General features: G+C 41.8%; 1 protein-coding gene across 1 annotated transcript; it reads left to right on the top strand.

Annotated features, from left to right (window-relative positions):
* The first annotated feature begins 307 nt into the window (after nt 1-307).
* On the top strand, nt 308-21033 carry LOC134457454 (uncharacterized). Its single transcript, XM_063209463.1, has 20 exons — nt 308-517; nt 4304-4367; nt 4544-5166; nt 5721-5870; nt 5989-6103; nt 7758-7871; nt 7979-8589; nt 8921-8988; nt 9174-9205; nt 11814-11870; nt 12687-12725; nt 14216-14386; nt 15191-15613; nt 15662-15817; nt 16791-16886; nt 17041-17091; nt 17284-17421; nt 17841-17982; nt 18345-18511; nt 19142-21033. Exons 3-20 carry the CDS (start codon nt 4901-4903, stop codon nt 19334-19336), a joined length of 2991 nt encoding a protein of 996 aa, XP_063065533.1. The 5' UTR covers nt 308-517; nt 4304-4367; nt 4544-4900; the 3' UTR covers nt 19337-21033.
* Nucleotides 21034-22220: the final 1187 nt, after the last annotated feature.

The following is a 22220-nucleotide window of genomic DNA, read 5'->3' as shown; positions in this document are numbered from 1 at the left end:
TAATGAAATTGTATGATGCAAATTTCACAGCTGTTGATGTAGAATATAAGGAGAAGAAAATATATTTTCTGTCCTTGCAGAATCGACCTGCGTTGGGCTCTATTGCCTATTGATCGGCGACAAGCAGGAAAGCATGGCACTGTTCATCTGAAAACAACATGCCGGCTTTATCAGAATAGTCCGAACCATTTCGTTCAGCAGACCATGGCCTTAATTCTTTACAATGATTTGCACAGACTTTGAGATAGGCCTATATAGTTTTAAAATGAGTCTGATTGCAGACGGCAAAAATACGTGGGACGCTGTTTTCAACGGAGGTCTCACTGTGGTCTCACCATAGTTTTGGCGAAAGAACATTCCGGATTTGCACGTTTTCACTTCAATTTTCGACTTGCGAATAGCGCTATCGAAGAAGTTCGTAGACGAGAGTAGCGTACGATTCGTGTGAGAAGCTACTGCACATGCTCCGTGTTTGACGCTGACTCTGATGACGGGTGCAGAAGACGACGAAGCTTTGGTAAGGGAAAACCACATATTTTCTTTCATTACCCATCGAACACGCTCGAATGTGGCGTGACGTCCTCGTGCCCCCGATTATCTTTCGGACGAGAAGATGTGTGCGCGTTTTAAAGCGCAATCGTGTCCCAAAAATAGCCAAACCTCGCGTCCGTGACCGCGATTCCGTAGCGCACTCGGCGCTGTACGCTGTTGTAGGAGGAAGCGACAGCGAGGGGCGAATCAACATGCCTTGAACAGACTGTATGCAGCTCAATGTCTTGGGCCAACCGCGAACTCCACAGCAGATGAAGTGTGTTGTAAATCTACTAAAACATGCAAAACAACAGTGTTTTTTCCACCAGACTAGACTAAAACGAGGGAATAACAACTTTTATCCATTAATGCCACCAAGTAGACTAGATGAGGAGTTCTTATCACATGGATAGTTTGTTTACATCGCATCACATGCACGCCTGGCCAGATGTCAGTATACATTATACAATAATAGCCTACAATACAATAGCCTACAATCAATACAATATTTAATGAGCGTGTCCAAGTAAATAGGCCTATAGGCTAATGTTTTAAATGTAGGACAGTAGGCAATTGATTTCAAATGGCACGCGTGTCAGAGCAGGAACCTGCAGGAACCCCTGGCATATGAAGCCTTTATACAACTGTCAGAATTGCAGCTTTCTGGTGGTAATCTAATTAGGCCTAAGTAAGGTTGTAAATATATATATATATATATTTAAATAAACTTAGGTGAATACAAAACAATCTTCGTAATCGTCACGGTTGACATTCTGGGCAACTGACTGTCTATCTGCCAAAAGTGCATAGGTGTTCATGAATTTCAGTCAGAATATGCCTTCACATTTTCTAAACGGGTGCAGATAGCAATTGATAGCAATGAACTAATGTCCAATGCGTTAACCAGCATCAGCTTTCAAGCGGCCAAAGAGTGAGGCGAGAATGCTCGTTCCTTTCTCCTACGCGCAATGCCTCAAGCAATTCCCTTCCTGAAGATTAGTCTACATTAGATCAAAACGTAGTAAATTAGAGTTCTACATAACTGTCACAGATTAATGAACTATGACCATCACAAATTTTCCATCACAAATTATCCCCTTCCCCCACCCTAAGCAGTCTATCACACCTTCTTTTTTATATTCTGTGCGCAATGGTGGGTCTCGCCATTAACTTTTCTGTCCAAATTCTGTTTTTCATTTTCAAGACGTTGTATTCGATACCAAATGAACTGACTTATCGTGGATTTTTGACAAATAGGACACGGGCCAAGTCATTGTTGTAGGCCACACATGAATGCAGAGTTCAATGAAATTAAGAGTAGCCCATGTTCAAATCGTTCTGACTTGGTCGCCTCGCCTCCTCGGTCCGTCGACAACGACTGCTCTTTTTTCTGTAATGATATTAACAATGTAGAATTAACTTTTTGCGTCTCCAAATATGTAATAGGTAGCCTATTGTCATAGAGTCTCTATACGAGAACTGTAACCACGTTGAGACGTGAATGTGTTCAATGGCCGAGTAGACCACATTGCATCATCAGCGTCGTCAACCAGGACGAGGACAGGATCTGAATCGTCGATCGGTCGGAACTGATTTATTAATGCCATTTTATGGGCTGGGTTATTTCTAAATCATCATCTTCATAAGACACGACCATTAACCATAGACCTCATTTCACAAGGTTAACCTATATGTTCGCAATGCTGCGTGTTTCCCTCTTTTCACTCGATCTTTCACAGACTTGCCTGCCTGCCATGTTGGGGGCGGGAGCTCGCTCGTGCAGCGCGAGGCCACTCGTGCCTTTTCACAGAACCACAGCGGACTTGGCCACTTGCTTTCTTTTAAGTGTGTAACTAAAGAGTAACAACCTCCCCTACTTCATGGACACACGTCATTTTTGTCGACAGAGCTTTTCTTCGGCGTTACCCTTCTGCTCCCATTGTTTGTTTGCTTCAGATTTTGGACAGGTGGCGCTGTTATTCAAAACTGGATCGGAGCAACACCCGTCTGTCACTATCCTCGGCGCTCGATTCCTGTTTTTGATCGTGTGGTCATTCTCATATTTATTTGTGGGTACAGATAAACTGAATTGAAAAAAAAATAAAACTCGTGCCAGATGCCCCCTTTGTCCGTGCTCCTAACACAGGTGATTTAACTAATTAGGTCACCAACCTTCTAAAGGGATAGGCTGACGCAGGGTTTTTATTTTCCCAGCAAAACTGCATGGTAGGCCTAATTAATTGTAGTATGTTATGTTATAAATGGTCATTACATTGAAATTAAATAGAAATTACAATGTAGGCCAATTACCACCTTTGGGATCCATGACGTTGGTACAGTAGTGTTTCTCAGCGGGAGCCCTATAGCCCCCCATGGGGCGTTTGGGAGCCTTTGTGTAGAAAAGCATTTCTCAACAGGGTCTCTACAGCCCCCCAGGGGGTGTTGGGGAGACCTACGGGGGCGTTTAGAAGGATTCAGATGAGAGGGGGCGGTGCTTAGTTGCCATTGGGGGGCATTTATTTTGTAATACTAAGGGGGGCTTTGGCAGGCGTATCATGTGTTTAAGGGGGTGTTGTGAGGCTTATGATGATGAGGTCCAGGGGGTGTTAATCAAAAAAAGGTTGAGAGCCACTGGTGTAGAGTGAAGAGTTGGGCACAGCTGAAAGGGGCGGGACTTAGTTGTCTTGGGTGGTGGTGGGGGATGGGGTCAAGGTCACGGTGGGCGTTGGGAGGCTTATGATGAGGTCCAGGGGGCGTTTATTAAAAAAAGGTTGAGAACTACTGTCCTACAGTGTTCCCTTAAGCACACAATATGGCAATATTGGACTTGCCGCCTACATTAGGTGAAAAATGGCTGAATCACTAAATTCATCCATTAAATGTTTGTTTGTGTGTTTGTTAATTAATCCCTGTAAATGTGTGCAAAAAGAAAAAAAATCATGAACTGTAAAAAAGTTGAAAAGATGTTAAGAATTTGCATTCGGTGTAATATGGAGGAACATGGCGCATCCATTTCACTGTATTGTAGTTCAGGTGGCTATTTATATTCATGTCAGTGTGTAGTGTATTACCCTACTATAGTCTACATAGGCCTATAGCTGGATTGGCCATCTCCTCACCAGCCAGTTTGACGAATAGATATTAAATCTTACTCACCAAACATACTCTCTGTCAAGGTGGCAAGTAAGTTTTCTTTTCTACCAGCCAAACTGAAACGGTTGGTGGGTGTTGATTTAGAAGCAATATTAAATAATTGAAGAGTCATGATTCTGATTGAAAAAGAGCAGAAGGTTACTCCTAATATCATGATTGCATACAGCAAATACATGTAGATGCACAGTTACTATTATTTTTTAAATTCTGAATAAATAGATCGGCATTAAATTCCTTGAAATTGAAATGAGTGTCTTTCTTGTTACATGAAGCACTTTTATTTGATTTAATTCTGTTCAACGTCTGGGGATCAGAAAGTTTTTCGATTGGACAGAGAATGCATACGCTGGGTCTACGTTGTTGCCCCTTGGGTCATCGCATAGTTACGATCATGCGTGGATCAACCACAATTATTTTAAAGAAGAATAAACTGTTAACACAGAAGAGGAATTCAAAATGGAATAATCTGAATTGATTAGTGTTCTTTTCAAAGAAGAATTGATTTATTTTTTTTAATTTATTTTTTATTCTGGTTCATTAAAAATTTTAACTGAGGCAGGTTTAAGTAATCTTTCCTAATCTGCAGTCTAATAAAAATCTTGTTCATCCTATTTTATAGGGTGAAAAAGGTCAGTTAATTCCACTCCATATTGTGTGCTGTCTGCTCTTGGCATGGAGTAATGGTAAGCTGTGTGTGATTGAAGAGGTTCCTATGCAGATATAGGCCTAACCCTTAAATGTTTTAGACCACAAGGGCTTCTTGTACAGTATAAACCATAATCCTTATCTGTTTTTTTTATTTCTCGCTCATCATTTCTTGTTTCTCACTTGTCAATCAATCTGTGCTTTTCCTCAACAGTTCTGAACATTTGTCAGTCACATTCAAAGACGCTTCTCATCCCAAGTTCATCCCAATTCTTTTACCTGTGTGGTGACTTTGGTGAAAAAAGTTTCTGCTCTGTTTTAAATACAATCTGTTTTAAATACAAATCAAGCATGAGGGACTTGATTGTTTCAGCATGAGATTGATGTTGACAAGAAAGAGCTGGAAATTGCTTAGTTTTCAAGTGTTGAACATTATGTTGCACACAATCCGATGGAAATGTGCAAGAACCCTGCAGGGTAAATAAAACACTGGACCAGGTGAGGTGTTTTATTCCCATGGCAATTGCAACAATAAGCTTCTGAAAGTGAGAAGAGCCCAAGAGTTCTACATATGGCTCAGATGAACAGCAGTCCCCAGTCGGGCCAGAGAACAGAGGCAGAAGGTACTCCCTCAAAACAGGAGGATACTCCTTTTGGTCTGGGAGGTCAGCCATCCCACGACCCCCTTTCAGCAGACTGGCAAGAACCCCTGGATGACTTGGAGGAGGAGGAGGAGGAGGAGGAGGAGGAGGAGGAGAGTCATCATGGTCACGTAGATTGGCAGGAGAAAGACCTCACAGGAAGTAACACTTTGAAGAGGAATCATCAGAATGGCCTGTATGTGTTTGCTTTGCAAAGCTTTTTTTGAGAACTTCTTGGCTCATTTGAAATGAGTTCCAATGGCTGTATTTTGGATGCGATCCACACTGCTCATCTGGTTTAAAGGCAAACTTGGAGGTTGAGTTTGAATTTTATCTAAAGAGCCACTCCAACAACAATGACCAGTCCATTTACACTAGTGTGGTAGATGATGTATTACCACAGCTGTTAAGTGTTGGTTACAGAAAATGAGTCTTAATATGAATATTAGTAGCGTATAATACAAATACAGTAGATATAGAACACTAAATATCGCGTTGACCAAAAATGTTTATTGGAATGAATCATCCACATGTTAGTTCGGCTACACGTAAAAGCAATGTGTGAATTATCCTGTGGGTGGTGGTAGAACAACATCTTTGCCGCTAGTGTGAGAAACTTACTGCTGCATCAAGATGGCAATGCCCAATGCAGGCCATGTGCAGACACTGAACGCGATAGCTAGTGTTCTATATCTATGTACGATGCAGCTCACAAATGCTTCGTGCTTATGATTTTTTTCTCTCTCCCAGCAGGGCATTTTCCAGAGGAAGAAGAAAGAAGAGAAAGATAAATAAGGAGTCAGGTACACTGTGGACGGATTGGCCCATATTGGGAAAAGGCTGGAAGCAAAGAGTGACCTATTGTAAACAAGGGACCAGAAGAGACGCATACTATTTGAGGTACAGTTAGGCTGGTGTAAAATCATGTAGATGAATCCTGTAGATTACTCCTAAACATGTAAGTGGTAAGGTTTTGATTTAAGATGCTAATTTATTGTTTTCCTTTTTGGTATTTCAGTCCAGATGGTGTTCAAGTGAGGAGTAAAGTTGAACTTGCCAGATACCTCCCTAATACTGACTTGAGCTGCTTTAACTTCAAAGATGGGGTATTCTGCATCAGGCCATCATTAGTGGTAGGTAACTGCATTGTTAGGTGGTATCTCGTAGGGGTTCAGACCAGGAAAGTTTGATAGTTCACTTGCTTTGGTCTGAATCTTTTTTTCCTTTTGCTGTGGTTCACTTTCACATTGTAGGTCTACGCTTTAGGTAGTAGACCAAAATCTGTCAACAAAGCCACGTGCCCTGAAATCGTTCAGCTACGGTCAGAAACAAAAGGTGTACAAAGCACGAAATCCACAAGTGAAGTTAAAAAGTTAACTATTGTACAATTATTATAGCCTACTATTGTGCACTTGCTTTTTTCAACAACATCAATGGGCAAGATGACAAGCATACATCATGACATTATGACATTCCTTGCTCTTCAGGCAAGAAGTAAAAGTTATGTGATATTAGCCCTATTCATACAGCAGTCTTGCTTTTCACTTCAAGTCACGTTGTGGTTAACTTATTTACTAGCATAGCTAAGAATGAGTCGGCACACCATCCTTTTCAGTGCAAAACCTCAGACTAAACCAAAAATAAGCCTACATGGATTAGGTACGGTCTGCTTTCACACCTCCATAAGATCCGCATCAGGGATCCTTTCAGCTCTGTCTTGGTACGCTTGTTTGGCCCAAACGAGAGTTAGGTGGTTTGTTTTCACATTAAACCCAAAAAGTCCGAACCAAGGGACCAAACGGAATTTGATCCGGACCAAACATGATAGGTGTGAAACAAACAAAAGTGCACTGTAAACACAGCAATACAATTTATAGTTAAATATTATGAATGACAAATAAATCAATATTTACTTTAAACCATTTTAAATGTTTTGTAAGTCCATCTTAATGACACAGGCCATACAACACTAGACAGGCCACGCCCTCCTAGTGACGCAACACCTTCGGTGTTGCTTCTAGTCAGGCCAGGAGCAATACAAATATCGTTTCTGAGCTCCGGAGAAATCAGGAACGCCAACCACTTTGTCGGGAACCAATCAACTTTCGCTGCTCTAGTGGCCCTAGGTAGAATGGTGTTCAAGGCAGTGACATGATTTAAGCAGTGACTTTCTATTGGGACTAAGAAAATATTTGGTTTAATCTTCGGTACAGCCTTTTCTGGCCTCGACGAGTAGGAAACCGAGGGAAGGGGGTTAACCAGGCCGTTTGTGAAACGTTAATCGTTATCTTCTTGTTCAGACCAACATCTCGGTATGAGATTTGAAGGGAGATTATAATCTAAATGCAACACATGACCTGCATTATCTACGTAACATTCTTTCAAACCTTTCATAGAGGGCACTGTTCTTCAGTGAGGAAAGACGAATACTGTATTTTTGTATTAGTGTAAGTAGCAATTGATAGCTTGGTGCTTTTGTAGTTTTCACATTTTGCTCACCAAATGGGCCAGCAATAGAACCAGATTTAGAAGGCAATGTAGCATTTACCCTATTGCCTTAATATTTGGCAAGAATATGAAATGAACACTACATTTCTGACATTCACAACACAAGCCACACTGTAAAGATTTGAGAGGGAGAGAGAGAGAGAGAGAGACAGAGAGACAGAGACAGAGAGAGAGAGAGAGAGAGAGAGAGAGGGCCTACCCATCTTGGTAATAAGCAGTGTTGCAAATGAATGATACATAGCTTCATAAAGGTATGCCTTGTTGGTTCTGCTTTTGTAGAGCAACGGCAGTAACTCAGAAAACGGGGACACATCAGGAACCACCACCCCATCTGAACCACCCGCTACCCCAGCTAGGAAACCTGGAAGACCACGGAAAGTCACAACACCCAAGGTGGACAACATTTCCACCACATCTAACCCATCTTGGTAATAAGCAGTGTTGCAAATGAATGATACATAGCTTCATAAAGGTATGCCTTGTTGGTCCTGCTTTTGTAGAGCAACGGCAGTAACTCAGAAAACGGGGACACATCAGGAACCACCACCCCATCTGAACCACCCGCTACCCCAGCTAGGAAACCTGGAAGACCACGGAAAGTCACAACACCCAAGGTGGACAACATTTCCACCACATCTAACCATGGCACACCCCCAAGCCTCTCTAAAAGTTGCGTGACCACACCTCCACGGCCACTCTCAAGGTCACACCCAGACCATCCAAAGTCCCCGAGTGACTTTGGCAGTCCTCCTCGCCTCACCCCAGTCTCCCCACCCGCAAAGCTGTCGGACAGTTCGCCCCCTCTACACCTTGGGCTCCTCAGCCCCGCCCCTTCCCCCGCCCCCGTCCACGGCTCCGGCAAAGTCCCTATTGCCAATCTGATTGGTCAGGCCTGGCTGAAGCCAGTGAGTCCCATGCAGAGCACCAGGAGCATAATCCATCCAGCGCCACCCAGTGGCCAAGCTCCTGGGGAGGGGCAGGTAGAGGGGAAAGGGGAGGGGGAGGTGGAGGAGGAGGTCAAGATGGTCCCTAGCTTGTGTCCTTCACCACCACCGCTACAGAGAGTTGTAGATGCCAAGAATGTGGCTTCTGCTATGAACCCAGCTGTGAGGTGAGTGGTTTAAATTATACCTTAAATACTATGTGATGCTTTTTGCATTTGTATTTGCATGTTAAAATACTGTATTTTATACGGTGCCTAGTATATATTGTGAAAATATTGCATGTATATATTGAGAATCAATATAGTTTCTATACGTATAGCCAATCAATCAGTCAATCAATCAGTCTGTCATTCAATCAATCGTGTTGTTCCACCATTCCATATTCATGAGCAGATCAAGCAGATGGCCCTAGAATGAACAGTCATGCTAGTGATGTCTGTATATGCAAGTAAATAGTTGGCTTCAACTATGTGTTGTGTGAACTCTGTTCTCCTCCAGAGATTGTCCCAGGTGTAAAGACTCCTTTATTACTCTGGGGGATGAGAAGCTCTGTGGTAGATGTATGGGTACGTTCTCAAGTTTTTTCATTGTGTTTATATTTTTTTATCTATAGTATTCATCTCTCTATTCTAGTATTCACTCCTAATTCTCTCATTGTTATAGCAATATTTTCGGTATCAACCATATGCAGGTGGCAAGAATAGCCTAGAAGCTTTCTAACCTTTGTGCTATGTCATTTAATCTTTTTCAGCCAGTCCCAAAAGAAATATGATTTTCAAAAAGGTACATGTATTTTGTTTTGTATTTGTATGTTTGTCTTCCTTACCTTTGAATTGGTGTCATTGTTACTCACTGATTCTTGAGAAAGTGGCTAAAACAGGTTGTAATCTTGAAAGAAAAAAACGAAGTGAATTACAAAATAATATGGTATATCCTCGTAGACAAAGGTCTTGGCTTTTCAGAAATGCACAAGGCCAATCTCCCCATTTTGATTTTTTTTCAGAAATCAGGTTTTTCTCCGATCATACCTTGTTTTTTGTCAACACCGTCAGACACAATTAAAAGCAATAAAAAAGTGTATTGATTTGGTTGCATATGTATCTGGAGTTTTTAAGTGATTATGTGTGTTTTTTGGTTCACACATACGCCTTTAAATGTTGAAAATTCACTTTCATTCTATTTTAATACTGTTTCATGTGTTCTAATTTAAAAATATGTGCTGTCAGACAATGCTTTCTTAATGCCTAAATAGACCAAACATTTTTTTGTAATTTCACAAATATTCGTGTAGGCTTAAATTTACTATTACTTTGATAATTCAACAACTCCAAAGGAAAATTTTGTAAGCATATTCATTTAAAATGTCCAAAACTCCTTCTTACGGTGGTGACTTAAGAACTGACGGTGGTGACAGTAATCTGAGGGTGGTGAAAGTGACCTAATTATTACCTACATTTAGCAAAATAAATAGCCCTCTCAAGTCAATGACATCTAGCATAAACGCTTTATTTTTGTGTGTGCACAGTATGTTTGTGCGTGTGTTTTTTCTTCATTTGTTAGATACTCTAGGACAGTGGTTCCCAACCTATGGGTCGGGACCCAACTTATGGGTCGCCAAAGATCCACAGGGGGTCGCGGAGCCCTCTTGATTTTAAGGGGTTTCATTTGAAATATATAGCCCATGATGATTAGCCTAAATGACAAAGCATTTAACTAATACATGCATAGAAGCAGCAAATTGTAAGTGCTACATTAAAAATGTATTCTATATTTGACCAAAGAAGAATTGAGGAATAAAATAACTAAAATAAGTTTTCCCAGGAAACAGAGGGCATCTTGTGACTCCGTTTCGTGCGGGCGCTCGCGTGGTTGGGTCACCAAAGCTTACAATAGTAAAAACATGGGTCCCTGAAGAAAAAGGTTGGGAACCACTGCTCTAGGAAGTAGGCCTAGATTATTGAAAATGTGGCATAAACAGGTTTTAAGTTGTTGAAATCCAAAATATAGAAGTGTATTATCATAGATGAAGGTCTTGGCTGTGCAGTGAATGTATTGGCCAAGCTCCCCATGTTTTACATTTTCATAAAATAGGCTCCTTCTTGGTTTTGTCAACCGCGTCAGACAGAATTAGAAGTAAAAAAATATGTTTACTGTATTTAAGTGAATTACTTTTACAATTCAACATAATTGTAGATACTTATTGGAAGCATATTCTTAAAACTTGTCAAAAACATGTAAAACACATGCTTTTTTGTGAACTCCATCAGATGTCACCACCGTCAGGTTTTGTGACAAAAAACCCTCCAAATGCTCCTCAGTGGAGGCTAGAGTATAAGTTTGGTTAACAATTATTACTAACATGTCTTGTAATGTTTCATTAACCAGCACAATTTAGTAAAATATGGAACAAGATGATGAGCGGAACAAAATCTGACGGTGGTGACATCTGACGGTGTGAGACAAAAAAATCAGTCTTTTACATATTATGCATTTTTTGCTCACATTAGCCACTTCGTTTTCGCTCTGTTTCTTAGGGGCTTCATGCCGCTTCTGAAAAAGTATATACACGTATAAATAACATTAATGTAACATAATAATATTAAAACCCCCGACGGTGTTGACAGTTTATGGTTGGGACAGTACCAGTGTCCAAACAAATTAACTAATTGAGGAGAAAATAGTAAACTTACAGGAGCTTCAGTGATGGTGAAGTATTCAGTAGAGCTAAAGGTTCGAAAAGGGGTCCTAAGTAATGACAATGACCTTGTGCATACCTGATTTTATTGTCTTTTTTAAAAAAATCTGACGGTGGTGACTAATATGCTGGACACACTTTGAGCAATCAGAAAATAGTAGTAAATATTGCTTTACACGCACTATGTGCATATCTGCAGAACCACTTCAATATGGACTTTCACATCAGGGTGATATTATTCAATAATATCAGTGATTTTTACATTTTAAGTCAATTCAAATGATGATGTCTGTCCTTGGGACAGCTGTTTTTACAGGGTGTGGGCAGGTTTATAGCCATGAAAAGTAATACAATTATACTTAAATGTTTCAAACGACTGTACATTTGTGTAACAGACCCCTGGGTCTTTACCTGGATTCATTTTGTTCATGAAAATGAAGTTCATTTTCCACAGAATTGGCAGTTTATTGCTGAGACATGTTTTAGCCACTTTCTCAAGAATCAGTGTACTGACTAATAGAACACTACAGTGATGTTGTTGGACATATGCAATGCTATTCCAAGATAAACAAAGCCTTCATCTGGCATTTTTGTGGTACATAATTTTAAATCTTGTGGATGTTATACATGGGCATCCTGTGGTAATGCAGGAATGTGTTTGTTATTTACATTTATTTACAATTATTTGTGTTCAAGGTTGGGCAGGGTCAGTGGGTCCTTGCAAATTCTACAAAAAATATACAAAATGTAGAGGTGAGTGTCATTCAGCGTCATGTAACGATTTTTAGAATTGTTTCATGTTTTTAATGTCTTCTTCATCATTTTTTCTTAGAGCATGTTTACACGTATGTGGATAACTTTGTAAATACATACTTTTTAATGTTTACACATAATGAGACTATTTAGCAAACTTATTGTCGGCCTCAAAAAGATTCTGCATACTTATTTTAAGATAAAGAAAGTGATGTGTTTGCCTGGTAAATAGTCAATTCCATGGCAAATGATTTCATATTGCACACATACACATAACATCACATCACAAGACTATTACACAACTGACAAAAACAGAGGACACAGGCCTATATACAGACATACATACATACATTACATACAACCCACATAACTTGAAGATATTACCAACATGGAGTGATAACACTATGCAGTCTTACGACTGATTTAGCAAAAGAATCGATTGATTTATGAAGGCATGTGTAAGTCTGTTGCGGTTTCAACACTTGAGAACAAATTGGCCTTTTTTGTTTGCCATTTACTGTCATCCACCTCGACATGACAGACAAGCAACGCAATCCTGATGAAGCAGAAATTTGTGATATTTCACAATTACGTTACTTGTCCGTCCCACTTGAAATCAAATTGGCTGTATATGGCCCCTGACACAAAATGAGTTTGACACCCCTCCTCTATGAATGAAAGTATGAAGAGATGGTGAAACCAGGCTAGTAGCCAGCGGAGTCAGGAATACATTTTGTCCCCATAACTTGCTATGTATATACAGTATTTACACCTTCTCACCTTGGCCACATCATTGGCATTTGGTGTTTTTTCCAGAAGCCACTAAGGAAAGTGAAAAGCACATCTACAATTGGGGTGAGAATATTTTTCTGTGTTTGCTGATTATGTAAATTTACTGTGCCAACTGTGTGAATTTATGATTGTGCATTCATTTAGTCAACTTAAGCTTCTGTAATTTAACTTATTATGTATTATTTTGTTAGTGTTTTATTGGCTTAGTGCCGAAACGTTAGCAATAGATACTGCACCTGCTCATAAAAAAAAACGTTCAGGGTGTGCATGCCCTCTCAATTTAGTGGTTTATCAACTTGGCAGGGTGAAAGACAATTCGGAATTGATTATGCACAAAGCAATTTTGAAGGAGTGATCTGTCTGTATGTAGTTTGAAGGATTTTCAGGTCTGTTGCCAACACTGTAAAACATTGCAAGCCAGTTAAACATAAAAAGGTAAGTTGCCCTGAGTTAACTCAACTCAAGTGTTAACTCGAGACTTTTCAAGTTGAGTTGCCTTACAAAATTAACGCAGCAGGGCAACTCACCTTTTTTACATCTAACTTAGCCTGATAAACCAGACTAAATGTGGATGTCTAATTTAGTCTGGCCTCGATGCATAATACATCCGAAGATTGTTGATGAGAACAACCTTCCCTCAAAACCCTGCCCGCTTTGACTGAAAACACATCTTTGCGTTGTAATTGGTTTGCCAGATTCATGGCATTCTGGCTTCATTGAATCATTATGCGAGGCCAGACCCACCCGTAGACAAAACATTTTTGCTGTCCAGCGGGTGGCGCTGGTTCACCAGGCTACATCTAACTGGCTGCAATGTCTAAAAGTGAACTTGTAGTATGATTAAAAAATAGAACTAGTTCCTGTTGCTTTAATGTTTTGGTTCATGTCAAACTAAACGAGGCATGGTAAATGCTGGGCAATGACAATACTTTTCTTTTGACACAGGCTAATGAGACACAGTCTAATGAAATACGTATAAGCCAGAGGGGGTTCACTGACGGAAGTTGCACGTTATCGGCAACTAGCTGCATCTAGCTAACCCTAACCCACAGACAAGTGAAAAATGAATGGGTGTCAATGGAGCTGCCTACAATAATGTTTTTTTCTCCTTGTATAATTTTTTTGCCCTGAAATATTAATATTCAGTTCGAAGCTAGAACTTATAAGAACTCATTTGAATATTTTTTTTTTTGCGCCACTAGATCATTATATACTGGGTCAGCAAGCTTAATTTATGATGCCAAATCTGTAAACATTAGCAGAAGGCTAGCAAGTACAGGTCGAAATCTCCTGCCCTTCTGGAAAAACTAAACACCTGAAAAAAATTGACAATACAGCCTCTATAACACCAGCCATAGTTCTTACCAGGAATATTGTATTTATGAGATTTGTGACTGCTAAATGTTAGCATTTAGCCCTATGAACTCAACTTCCCATTCCATTCCTTTTTCACTTGCCTGCGTTTGCCAACTAGTGGCAACTAGGTGGAACTGTGGCTACAATGGGAACTGATTGCAGTGAAGCTTCTCCTCTATTCTACTTTCTCTGCACAGGTTAAGAGCACGAGGAAACCACGGTCACGCCGAATGTGTTTCAAATGTGAGGCGTGCCAGCGGAAAGACTGCGGAAAATGCACCTTCTGCCTGGACAAGCCCAAGTTTGGCGGTCGCAACACTCTGAGGCAGAAGTGCCAAAAGCGCTGGTGCATCGAGCTTGGACTCAAGGTAAGAGTCTGACAGGGTCATGTCACATTACAGCTCAAAGGAGCAGTCCACCAATTCTGGAAATGTGCTCATGTCCTACAGTCCTACCTCAGGGTAAAAGATATCAAGGTATCACCGAAAGCTCAATGCAATATAGACACAGAATCACCTAACGTAGCAGATTTTGCTGTCTGGTCAGACGCAGTTTTGATCGACTGTGCAATGCCTGTTAAATGGGGTTACATCCCATTGGTCCAATACAACGGCCCATTAGTCCGACACCCCATTAGTACGACCACACACGTTAAAACTATGTCCAAACCTAAACAATTCCTAACCCTAACCCTAACCATCAGTAAAGGCATGTTCTGTTAGTATACAATTATTTTAGTGTCACAAGTTTGTAAATAGTCACTTTTAAGTTTACTGAAAACGTAAGAACTATGCCCAAACCAAAACAATTCCTAACCCTAGCCGTCAGCAAATGCATGTTTTGTCTGAAAAGATGTGCCCACGTGTAGCCTAACCTACCCTAGTAGCTGCGTGATGCTCCCGTATGGCTTACTGTCTGTCGGAATAATGGGCTGTCGGACCAATGGGCAGACCCTGTTAAATGGTGAATTGGAAATTGGAAGAATTTTGACATTGACACCATCAACGCATGATTTGTCGATATCAATCAACACATTTGGTGGTTCACAGGATAGTTGAAATTAGCTGCTGAATGGAGTAGATTTTGAACACATGTGGTTTGTATCCCGAAGTTTTTTCCAATGCAGCTGTTTTATTTATTTTCATGATGTCTCTACACAACTGCACTAAAAGCCATGGGAACCATACCGGGGGAAGCCAGGCTACAAGCGGCAGTCGATTATCAAGTCTCCCAAAAGGCTACAGGTGAAGATAGAGCCCCACACCCTTGCTCCGACCAACAGGACTCAGTCGAGGACCGCCCCACCCAGCCCTACCTATAAGCCGCCATCGAAGGTGGAGCCCACCAGCCCTGCAGTACCCACCAGGCCGCGGTCCCAAAGACAACACAAGAAGCCAGTCTGGGAGCAAGACTACCTGGACCCAGATGAGGAGAAGAGGAAGAGGAAGCTGAAGAGGCAACGCGACAGCACTGGCACCGAGTCTGCAGAGGAGGGGGCGGAGGAGATGAAGAAAGAGCAGGAGCCAGAAGCTGAGGAGGAGGAGGAGGAGGAGGAGGTGGAGGTGGAGGCTCAGGAGGTGGCTGAGGAGGTGGAGGTGGAGGCTGAGGAGGTGGGGGAGGAGGTGGAGGTGGAGGCTGAGGAGGTGGCGGAGGAGGAGTTGACTTTGGAGGAAGAGGTTGAGGAGGAGGTGACTTTGGAGGAAGAGATTGAGGAGGAGGTGACTTTGGAGGAAGAGGCTGAGGAGGATGTGGCTTTGGAGGAGGAGGAGGAGGATGAATTTCACTTTGAGATGCCGGAGGTGAGCCAACATCACATTATTACTTACAAATCACTTTAGTAAAGGTGCGCTGTGTAGGTTGGTGGCCAGAGAAGGTATTGCAACTATGCTGCTCATTGAACCCTGCTGCCTTTTGACATATTAAGCAAGTTTTGCAGCTAAAAATATCTATTTCTGGAAATTCAAAATGTTGGTCCATGGAGACGATCCTCCTTTTCATGTATGAGAAGTGCAATTTTCTCAATCATAATGAATACTTAAAATTTGATGGTGGTGATGAGTATTCATGATAAAGGTGACATTTGTGGATGGACAGCATGAAGTCTGGAAATAAAGTGCTAAAAATATTACACAGTGCACCTTTATGTCAACCACCCACTTTCCCTTCCATTGTTTTTTGGTATCACTTTATATAATCACTTTATAATAACTAATATATATATATATTAGGGCTGGGACTTAACATGATTCATTTCGATTAATTAACTACACAGACATTAACACAATTTAAAAAATTAACTCATTTTAATCGCGACATAAAAAAGCTACATATTTCTGGATTAGACTAGGGAAGGGCAGCATTTTACCTTAAAAATTGCACTGGTCTGTTGACCACATTGAAAAAAAGAACATTATTTTCTTGATTTATCTTATGTATTGTCATTGTTCAAAATTCATGTGAAAAAAATGCTTTTCACGGTTCTCAAGTTAAATATTTATATGCGATTAAAATGCAATTAATTTCAATTAATTAATTCCAAAGCCCATGGTTAATTCGATTACAAATTTTAATGGAGTCCCAGCCCTTACATATATATATATATGCACACAAATGTTTTCATTGATTAAATCATGTAAATGATTTAAGGAATACCATGTTAATATTGGGAAATATGTTCACATGTCAAGAAAACCGATGAATCGGTCAGTGGACAATCTGAATCTTGAATCAATTTGAGTATTAGTATAGTAATAGTATTGTTCTTCATCTCAGGGTGACTACGATGACAAAGGCTTGACCAAGGAGTACATCAGTACTCTGGTCAACAGCAAAGAGCCATCCTCCTATTCCTTCCCAATTGTCTTCCAGGTGAGAACGGACACACACACACACACACACACACACACACACACACACACACACACACACACACACACACACACACACACACACACACACACACACACACATACACAGTAGGGTTGTTCTTGCTCATGTTAAGTTACTGCTCCCCTCTCCTCAGAATGGAGGACAAGCGATGAACAGCAGCTTCCTCCAAACCAGCGGCTCTCAGGTGAGCTGAGTGATTCAGCAAATCTAACAGAATCTCTGCCTTGACATGGATCTGATTTCTCTTTTGAATCAATGATGTGTTTGTGTGCACATGTTTTGTTTTAAATAAACGTGCAGCTAAATGAGCTCCTGCTCATGTATTTATCCAGAAAGAGTTTGGATAGCCAGTGTGTTTTGTGCTGTGTGGATTCAGGGCCCAGTGGTGGTGTACAGTTTCATCAGTCCACCAGCAGGAGGCGATGTGGCACTCGGTAAAGAGATGCCGATGACGGGAGTGAACATGAACACAGAAAGAGAGGTAGAAGAGGACTCGCTGGACTGCCAACCTACTGTAAGTGAGAGATAGAATCTGATTGATAAGGTGCCTTTCAAAGTTCCCGTGACTGTCTCATGAAGGAATAGTTGCATGCTAAAGTAAGGTTTTACGTTTAGACTGCAAGTGAGGGACGAAAATTAAGAACCACCGCTTGTGGTGCAACCATCTACAATAATAAGAATAGAACTATGATGGTGACGATGGTGATAATAATAATAATAATAATAATAACAATAACAATAATAATAATAATAATAATAATAATAGTAATAATAATACGAAAATGGTTAATTTATATGTCACCTTTCAAAATTACATGGTAGGCTTTACTGATAGAGACCAATCGTATCACTCTGTTCGTAAAGATTCACTATTCTACTCTGTCCCTCCCTTCCTCTCCATCTCCTCCTCATGTTCTCCTTCCTGTCGTCCAGATCTTTGACAGGTTCTCTTTGGCTGACACCTCTGAGCCTGTGAGAGAAGGTCCCGACACCTCTGATCGAGAGCTTCACAATTTGCTGTCATTGTTGCGTGCGACGGTTCTGCCTCCCTACTGGATGGCTGTGCTGGCTAAAGGTGTGTGTGTGTGTGTGTGTGTGTGTGTGTGTGTGTGTGTGTGTGCGTGCGTGTGTGTGTGAAAGAGAGAGAGAATGTGTGTGTGTGTGTGTGTGTGTGTGACGTGCGTGCGTGTGTGTGTGTGTGTGTGTGTGTGTGTGTGTGTGTGTGTGTGTGAAAGAGAGAGAATGTGTGTGTGTGTGTGTGTGCGTGCGTGGTGGGGGTGGGGGGGTATTGCCCCTGAACCCCGGACCATTGGCGCCATACATGACAGCCTCCATAACCGGTGTGTGTGAATATTTGTGTAACTGAGAAGCACTTTTGGTCAACAACTAGTTGGGATTTAGTGCTATGTAAATAATATTTGACTGATTGATTGACAGGTCCAGCTGTGCAGCTGCTGCAGTGCTCCCGCCGCTCCCCCATGGCCGACACCCTCCTCCACATCCAGTCAGGCCTCTGCTACTGCCTCACCGTCCAGGGCCTGCCGCTGCCACCCAGACACCACATCTACCAATGCCACCCTCCGCGCCTCTCCTCTGTCAGCCAGGTCAGGTCCCAGCCGTTTATAGTTAACCCCTTAGCGCAGAGCCTCTACTATACCCTTTCTGTCATCAAAGTAGTAATTACTATGTCTTAATCGGTGACTTAAGACTCTCTGCATTGTCATACCAATGTTGTGATGATGGAGTTGAGTGTTTTCAGCAAAGAGAATAGCCCTGTCTGGCAACGGCCAGAGATTGTAAGATTCTGCGGCCACCTTGACAAGAAACACCTCCCTCTATAACTATGGGTCTCCTTTACTAGTCTCACTACATAGTAAGCTCTGTATTATTTTGGGTGGGGTTCATATCATACTTCATGTAAAACACTGCACAACAGGCCTTTCCCATCATGCTTGTTACATGTCTCTGAAACTGGCTAACCTGCCTAAATAATTCACGGGAGACACTGTAGCAGTATGAGGCGGTGAGACACTGTAGAGGCAGTATTCCAAGAAAGCGGTTCAGTAGGAAACCTGGTTACTTTAAGAGGGATGTAGTGTAGTAAATTAGCTCATATACAGTACGGTGAGAGCCTGTCCTGGAGTCTGCATTTTCTAACCTTTCTGACTTTCTAGCAGGTTTACCTTAACTTAGCCATGTTGATCACTTAACCATGTTCCTGAAACTCCCCCCAGGTGGTGGATCTGCTGCTGGACCTGGAGGATCTGGAGGTGTGCCAGGGCTACCCGTGGGGCTCGGCCCTCGCTGTCAAGCCCCGCACCGACCAGGCCGTGCTGTGCATCAGGGCCACCGCCTGCCACCTGCTCATCAACCCAGAGGAGGAGGGGGAGCGCTGCCACCGCTGCCAACCGCCCTCCGCTGACGACTGAGGTGGAGGAGGAAGTGGAGGACGGACACCCACCCTCGTCTGATGTTTGAGGAGAGGAGCAGCAGGATGAGAGGGAGGTGGGACCCCAATGAGGAGGGAGAGTGCCGTGACTGGTGAAACCCCCCCACAGCTGACGACTGAGGAGAGGAGAGGAGGTGGAGGATGGGTGACCATCTACCCTAGTCTAATTATTGAGGCGAGGTGATGGTGGAGGACGTGGGATTGTGAATGGTGCCGCCCGCCCCTCCTCCGATGATGGAGGAGAAGGAGGTGGAGGTAGAGGTGGCTACTTCCCCCAGCTGGGCTAGGGCTGGCACAGGAAGGACCTGAGCACTGGTTAGGCCAGTGGAGACTCGTCAACCAGCAATTTGGTGCTCTCTTGGGACCTGACTAAATTATTCAAACCATTTTAAAATGAAAACTTTTCCAGTATCTGGAAGAGTTGTATATTATATTTACCTGTACAAATCCCACTCCATGCCTTAATCTGCCCTTGTACATCCATTAGTTGCTGGTCGCTGTGGCACTTGGTGCAGTAACACGGTTGGTGCTCTTCCCTCCCCCAGTTCAGATGCTCATCCATGGATCTGGGCTATGCTGAGACACTGTACAATCATAAATCAGGTACATGGGACCAGTCCTGTTGGAGACTTATGGACATGGCCTCCTAGCGTTTTGTAGGTGGATTCGTTTTCCTTCTTTGCTCTTGAACAGCTATGAGTCGGGACAGGAGCTGTGTGTGTAGAATATGATTTCCCCTCAGCAGAGGTGTGGCCAAGGACATGGGGCATTTGAGGATGGTGCTATCAGACATGACCAGGAGGGGCAGCAGAGAGTCTGGCACATTGAAAAGGGGACCTACGTATGTGGTGCTTAAGTTTTGTTTGACAAAACGAAAAAAGACAAAAAATCAGAAAGCAAACAATCACAATAATGTATAGAATTCTGTAAGTGGCTCAGATATTTTTATATGGTGTTTCAAACCAGTCATGTCTCATGACACAGTTTAACAGTTCAACTACCTCACAAAGTTCTTTACCAGCATTGAATTCCATATAACTTGGAGCATTTTTTACTTGCTTTACATATTCACTAAGTGCAGCTTTACTACTTTCTTGGATGAGAGAATGTGATACTCAAGTCTCTTTGAAAGGATTTGTCATTTTTTATTTTGTAAATGTCAAACGGTTTTGTGTCAATACAGTAGTGCCTCAGCATTCTGTTTTATCTTTTTGGGTAAAATAATTGGATCTGAAAAAGCAAGACATTTGTTAGTACTGTCGCAGAAATGTGAATAACAAATCCTCATTGAAATTCACAATCCTCAGTGAAAAGAGAAAAAAGGTCATTAGACCAACATCTTATTTTTCTCAGTGGTTTAAAAAATGTTGAATTTGGAGTAATAGGTAATTGTCACATAAGACATAATATTCTGTTACAGTTAAAGTGTTAGAAATCTCTGAGCTGTGATCAGGCAAAAGTCATCATGTGCATGCAACCATCCATAACCAGATCTGAGTTTGTAGATGCATGGTCCTTCAGATTAGGGTAAGGATTCATATTCTGTAAATTAAAACAGGTGATGAATGTTGATACCCATCAGACAATATTGTTGTGAGAATGCTCTGCTTTTTTAAACTCACAAATTATATAAAAGTACTATGGTCTCATATATGGTACGTGTCAATTTCTAACAAAAAAAAACGTTGTCTGTCAATCTGTCTGTCTGTGTTGGCATTGCACATGTCTAAGACATTGACGCACAAATCTCAGGGCCACCACACATACAGTCTGACTGTATATCTACAGTATCCGTCTGTCTGTGTTGTCTGTGCTGTCCAAAGAGTTCAGATGTATGCAACAGGCCTTTTTTTGTAGACTGAAAGACATTTTGTTCATCATCTGAGGAGTCTAATTATCTCAATGTAATTCAGAACTCTACTCATTATACTCTAGAGGGTTCAAATGGCTCTTGTAGTGAGAATGGCACAGTCATGTATCATAGTGTTGTATGGTTCTTGTTGTTGTTTTGTGCTGTTGCCCTGGGGGCTGAACTAAGACAAATCCGAGGCGCACAGTACGCACACGAGAGATTTTTTGGCAATTCACAAAGTAATTAGTAATTTAGTTATTGAGTAATTTCCTCCTTGTAAGTTGCTTTGGTCAAAGGCGTCTGCCAAATGTAATGTTATGTAATGTTATGTTATTATCTATTAATTAACAGATAATTATGTAATTACTTTAACTCGGTGGTACTGGCAATGTACTAGTATTCCAAGTGTACACAGCATGGAAAGCCTGGCATTGGTCTAATGAAACACTGAAAATTTCAATGCATTTTAAGCGATCACAACCGCTTTGACCATCTAGCTGCAGGAGTTTCCCCCACCCCATCTCCAAGTACTGCCTATGAGAGAGCCTGTTCACCCCCCATACTGTATCATTTCTCCATCCATCTCCCTCCACTTCAAGAGCAATCTCTGTCGGCGTGCCTATGAACAGAGAGTCAGACAGACGGACATCATCCAGCATCTCCTCCCTCACAACACTCGTCCTCTATCACATCAGACCAGATTAGAGGAGGACTGAAGAGCCTTAACCCTCGGTAAGCTGCAGGTCCGGATAGGGTGTCACCAAGACTGCTGCTGCTGAACTGGGTGAGGCATTGCAATATTTGTCCAGCCTGAGTCTACATCTTGGTAAGGCACCAACTCCATGGAAAACATCATGCCTTTCCCTTTCCCCAAAAAGTCTCATCCAAAAGAGCTCAACGATTTTAAACCAGTAGCCCTAACTTCACGCATCTAAGTCTGAGCCTAAGTCTATGTATTTCAATGCATCCGATGGCATACATTAGCCTGATTATCATTGACTTTAAATTGTCT

The sequence above is a fragment of the Engraulis encrasicolus genome, chromosome 10, assembly GCF_034702125.1.
Source record: "Engraulis encrasicolus isolate BLACKSEA-1 chromosome 10, IST_EnEncr_1.0, whole genome shotgun sequence".
NCBI classification, from domain to species: domain Eukaryota; kingdom Metazoa; phylum Chordata; class Actinopteri; order Clupeiformes; family Engraulidae; genus Engraulis; species Engraulis encrasicolus.
Note: the sequence above shows the minus strand (reverse complement) of the source record. Positions and strands in the feature narration are given on the sequence as shown.

Coding starts and splice junctions, on each gene's coding strand:
- LOC134457454 (XM_063209463.1), top strand. CDS start 4,901: ATGGCTCAGATGAACAGCAGTCCCCAGTCGGGCCAGAGAACAGAGGCA. Junction 15,818..16,790: donor TTCACTTTGAGATGCCGGAG/GTGAGCCAACAT, acceptor TCTTCATCTCAG/GGTGACTACGATGACAAAGG. Junction 17,422..17,840: donor CGCTGGACTGCCAACCTACT/GTAAGTGAGAGA, acceptor CCTGTCGTCCAG/ATCTTTGACAGGTTCTCTTT.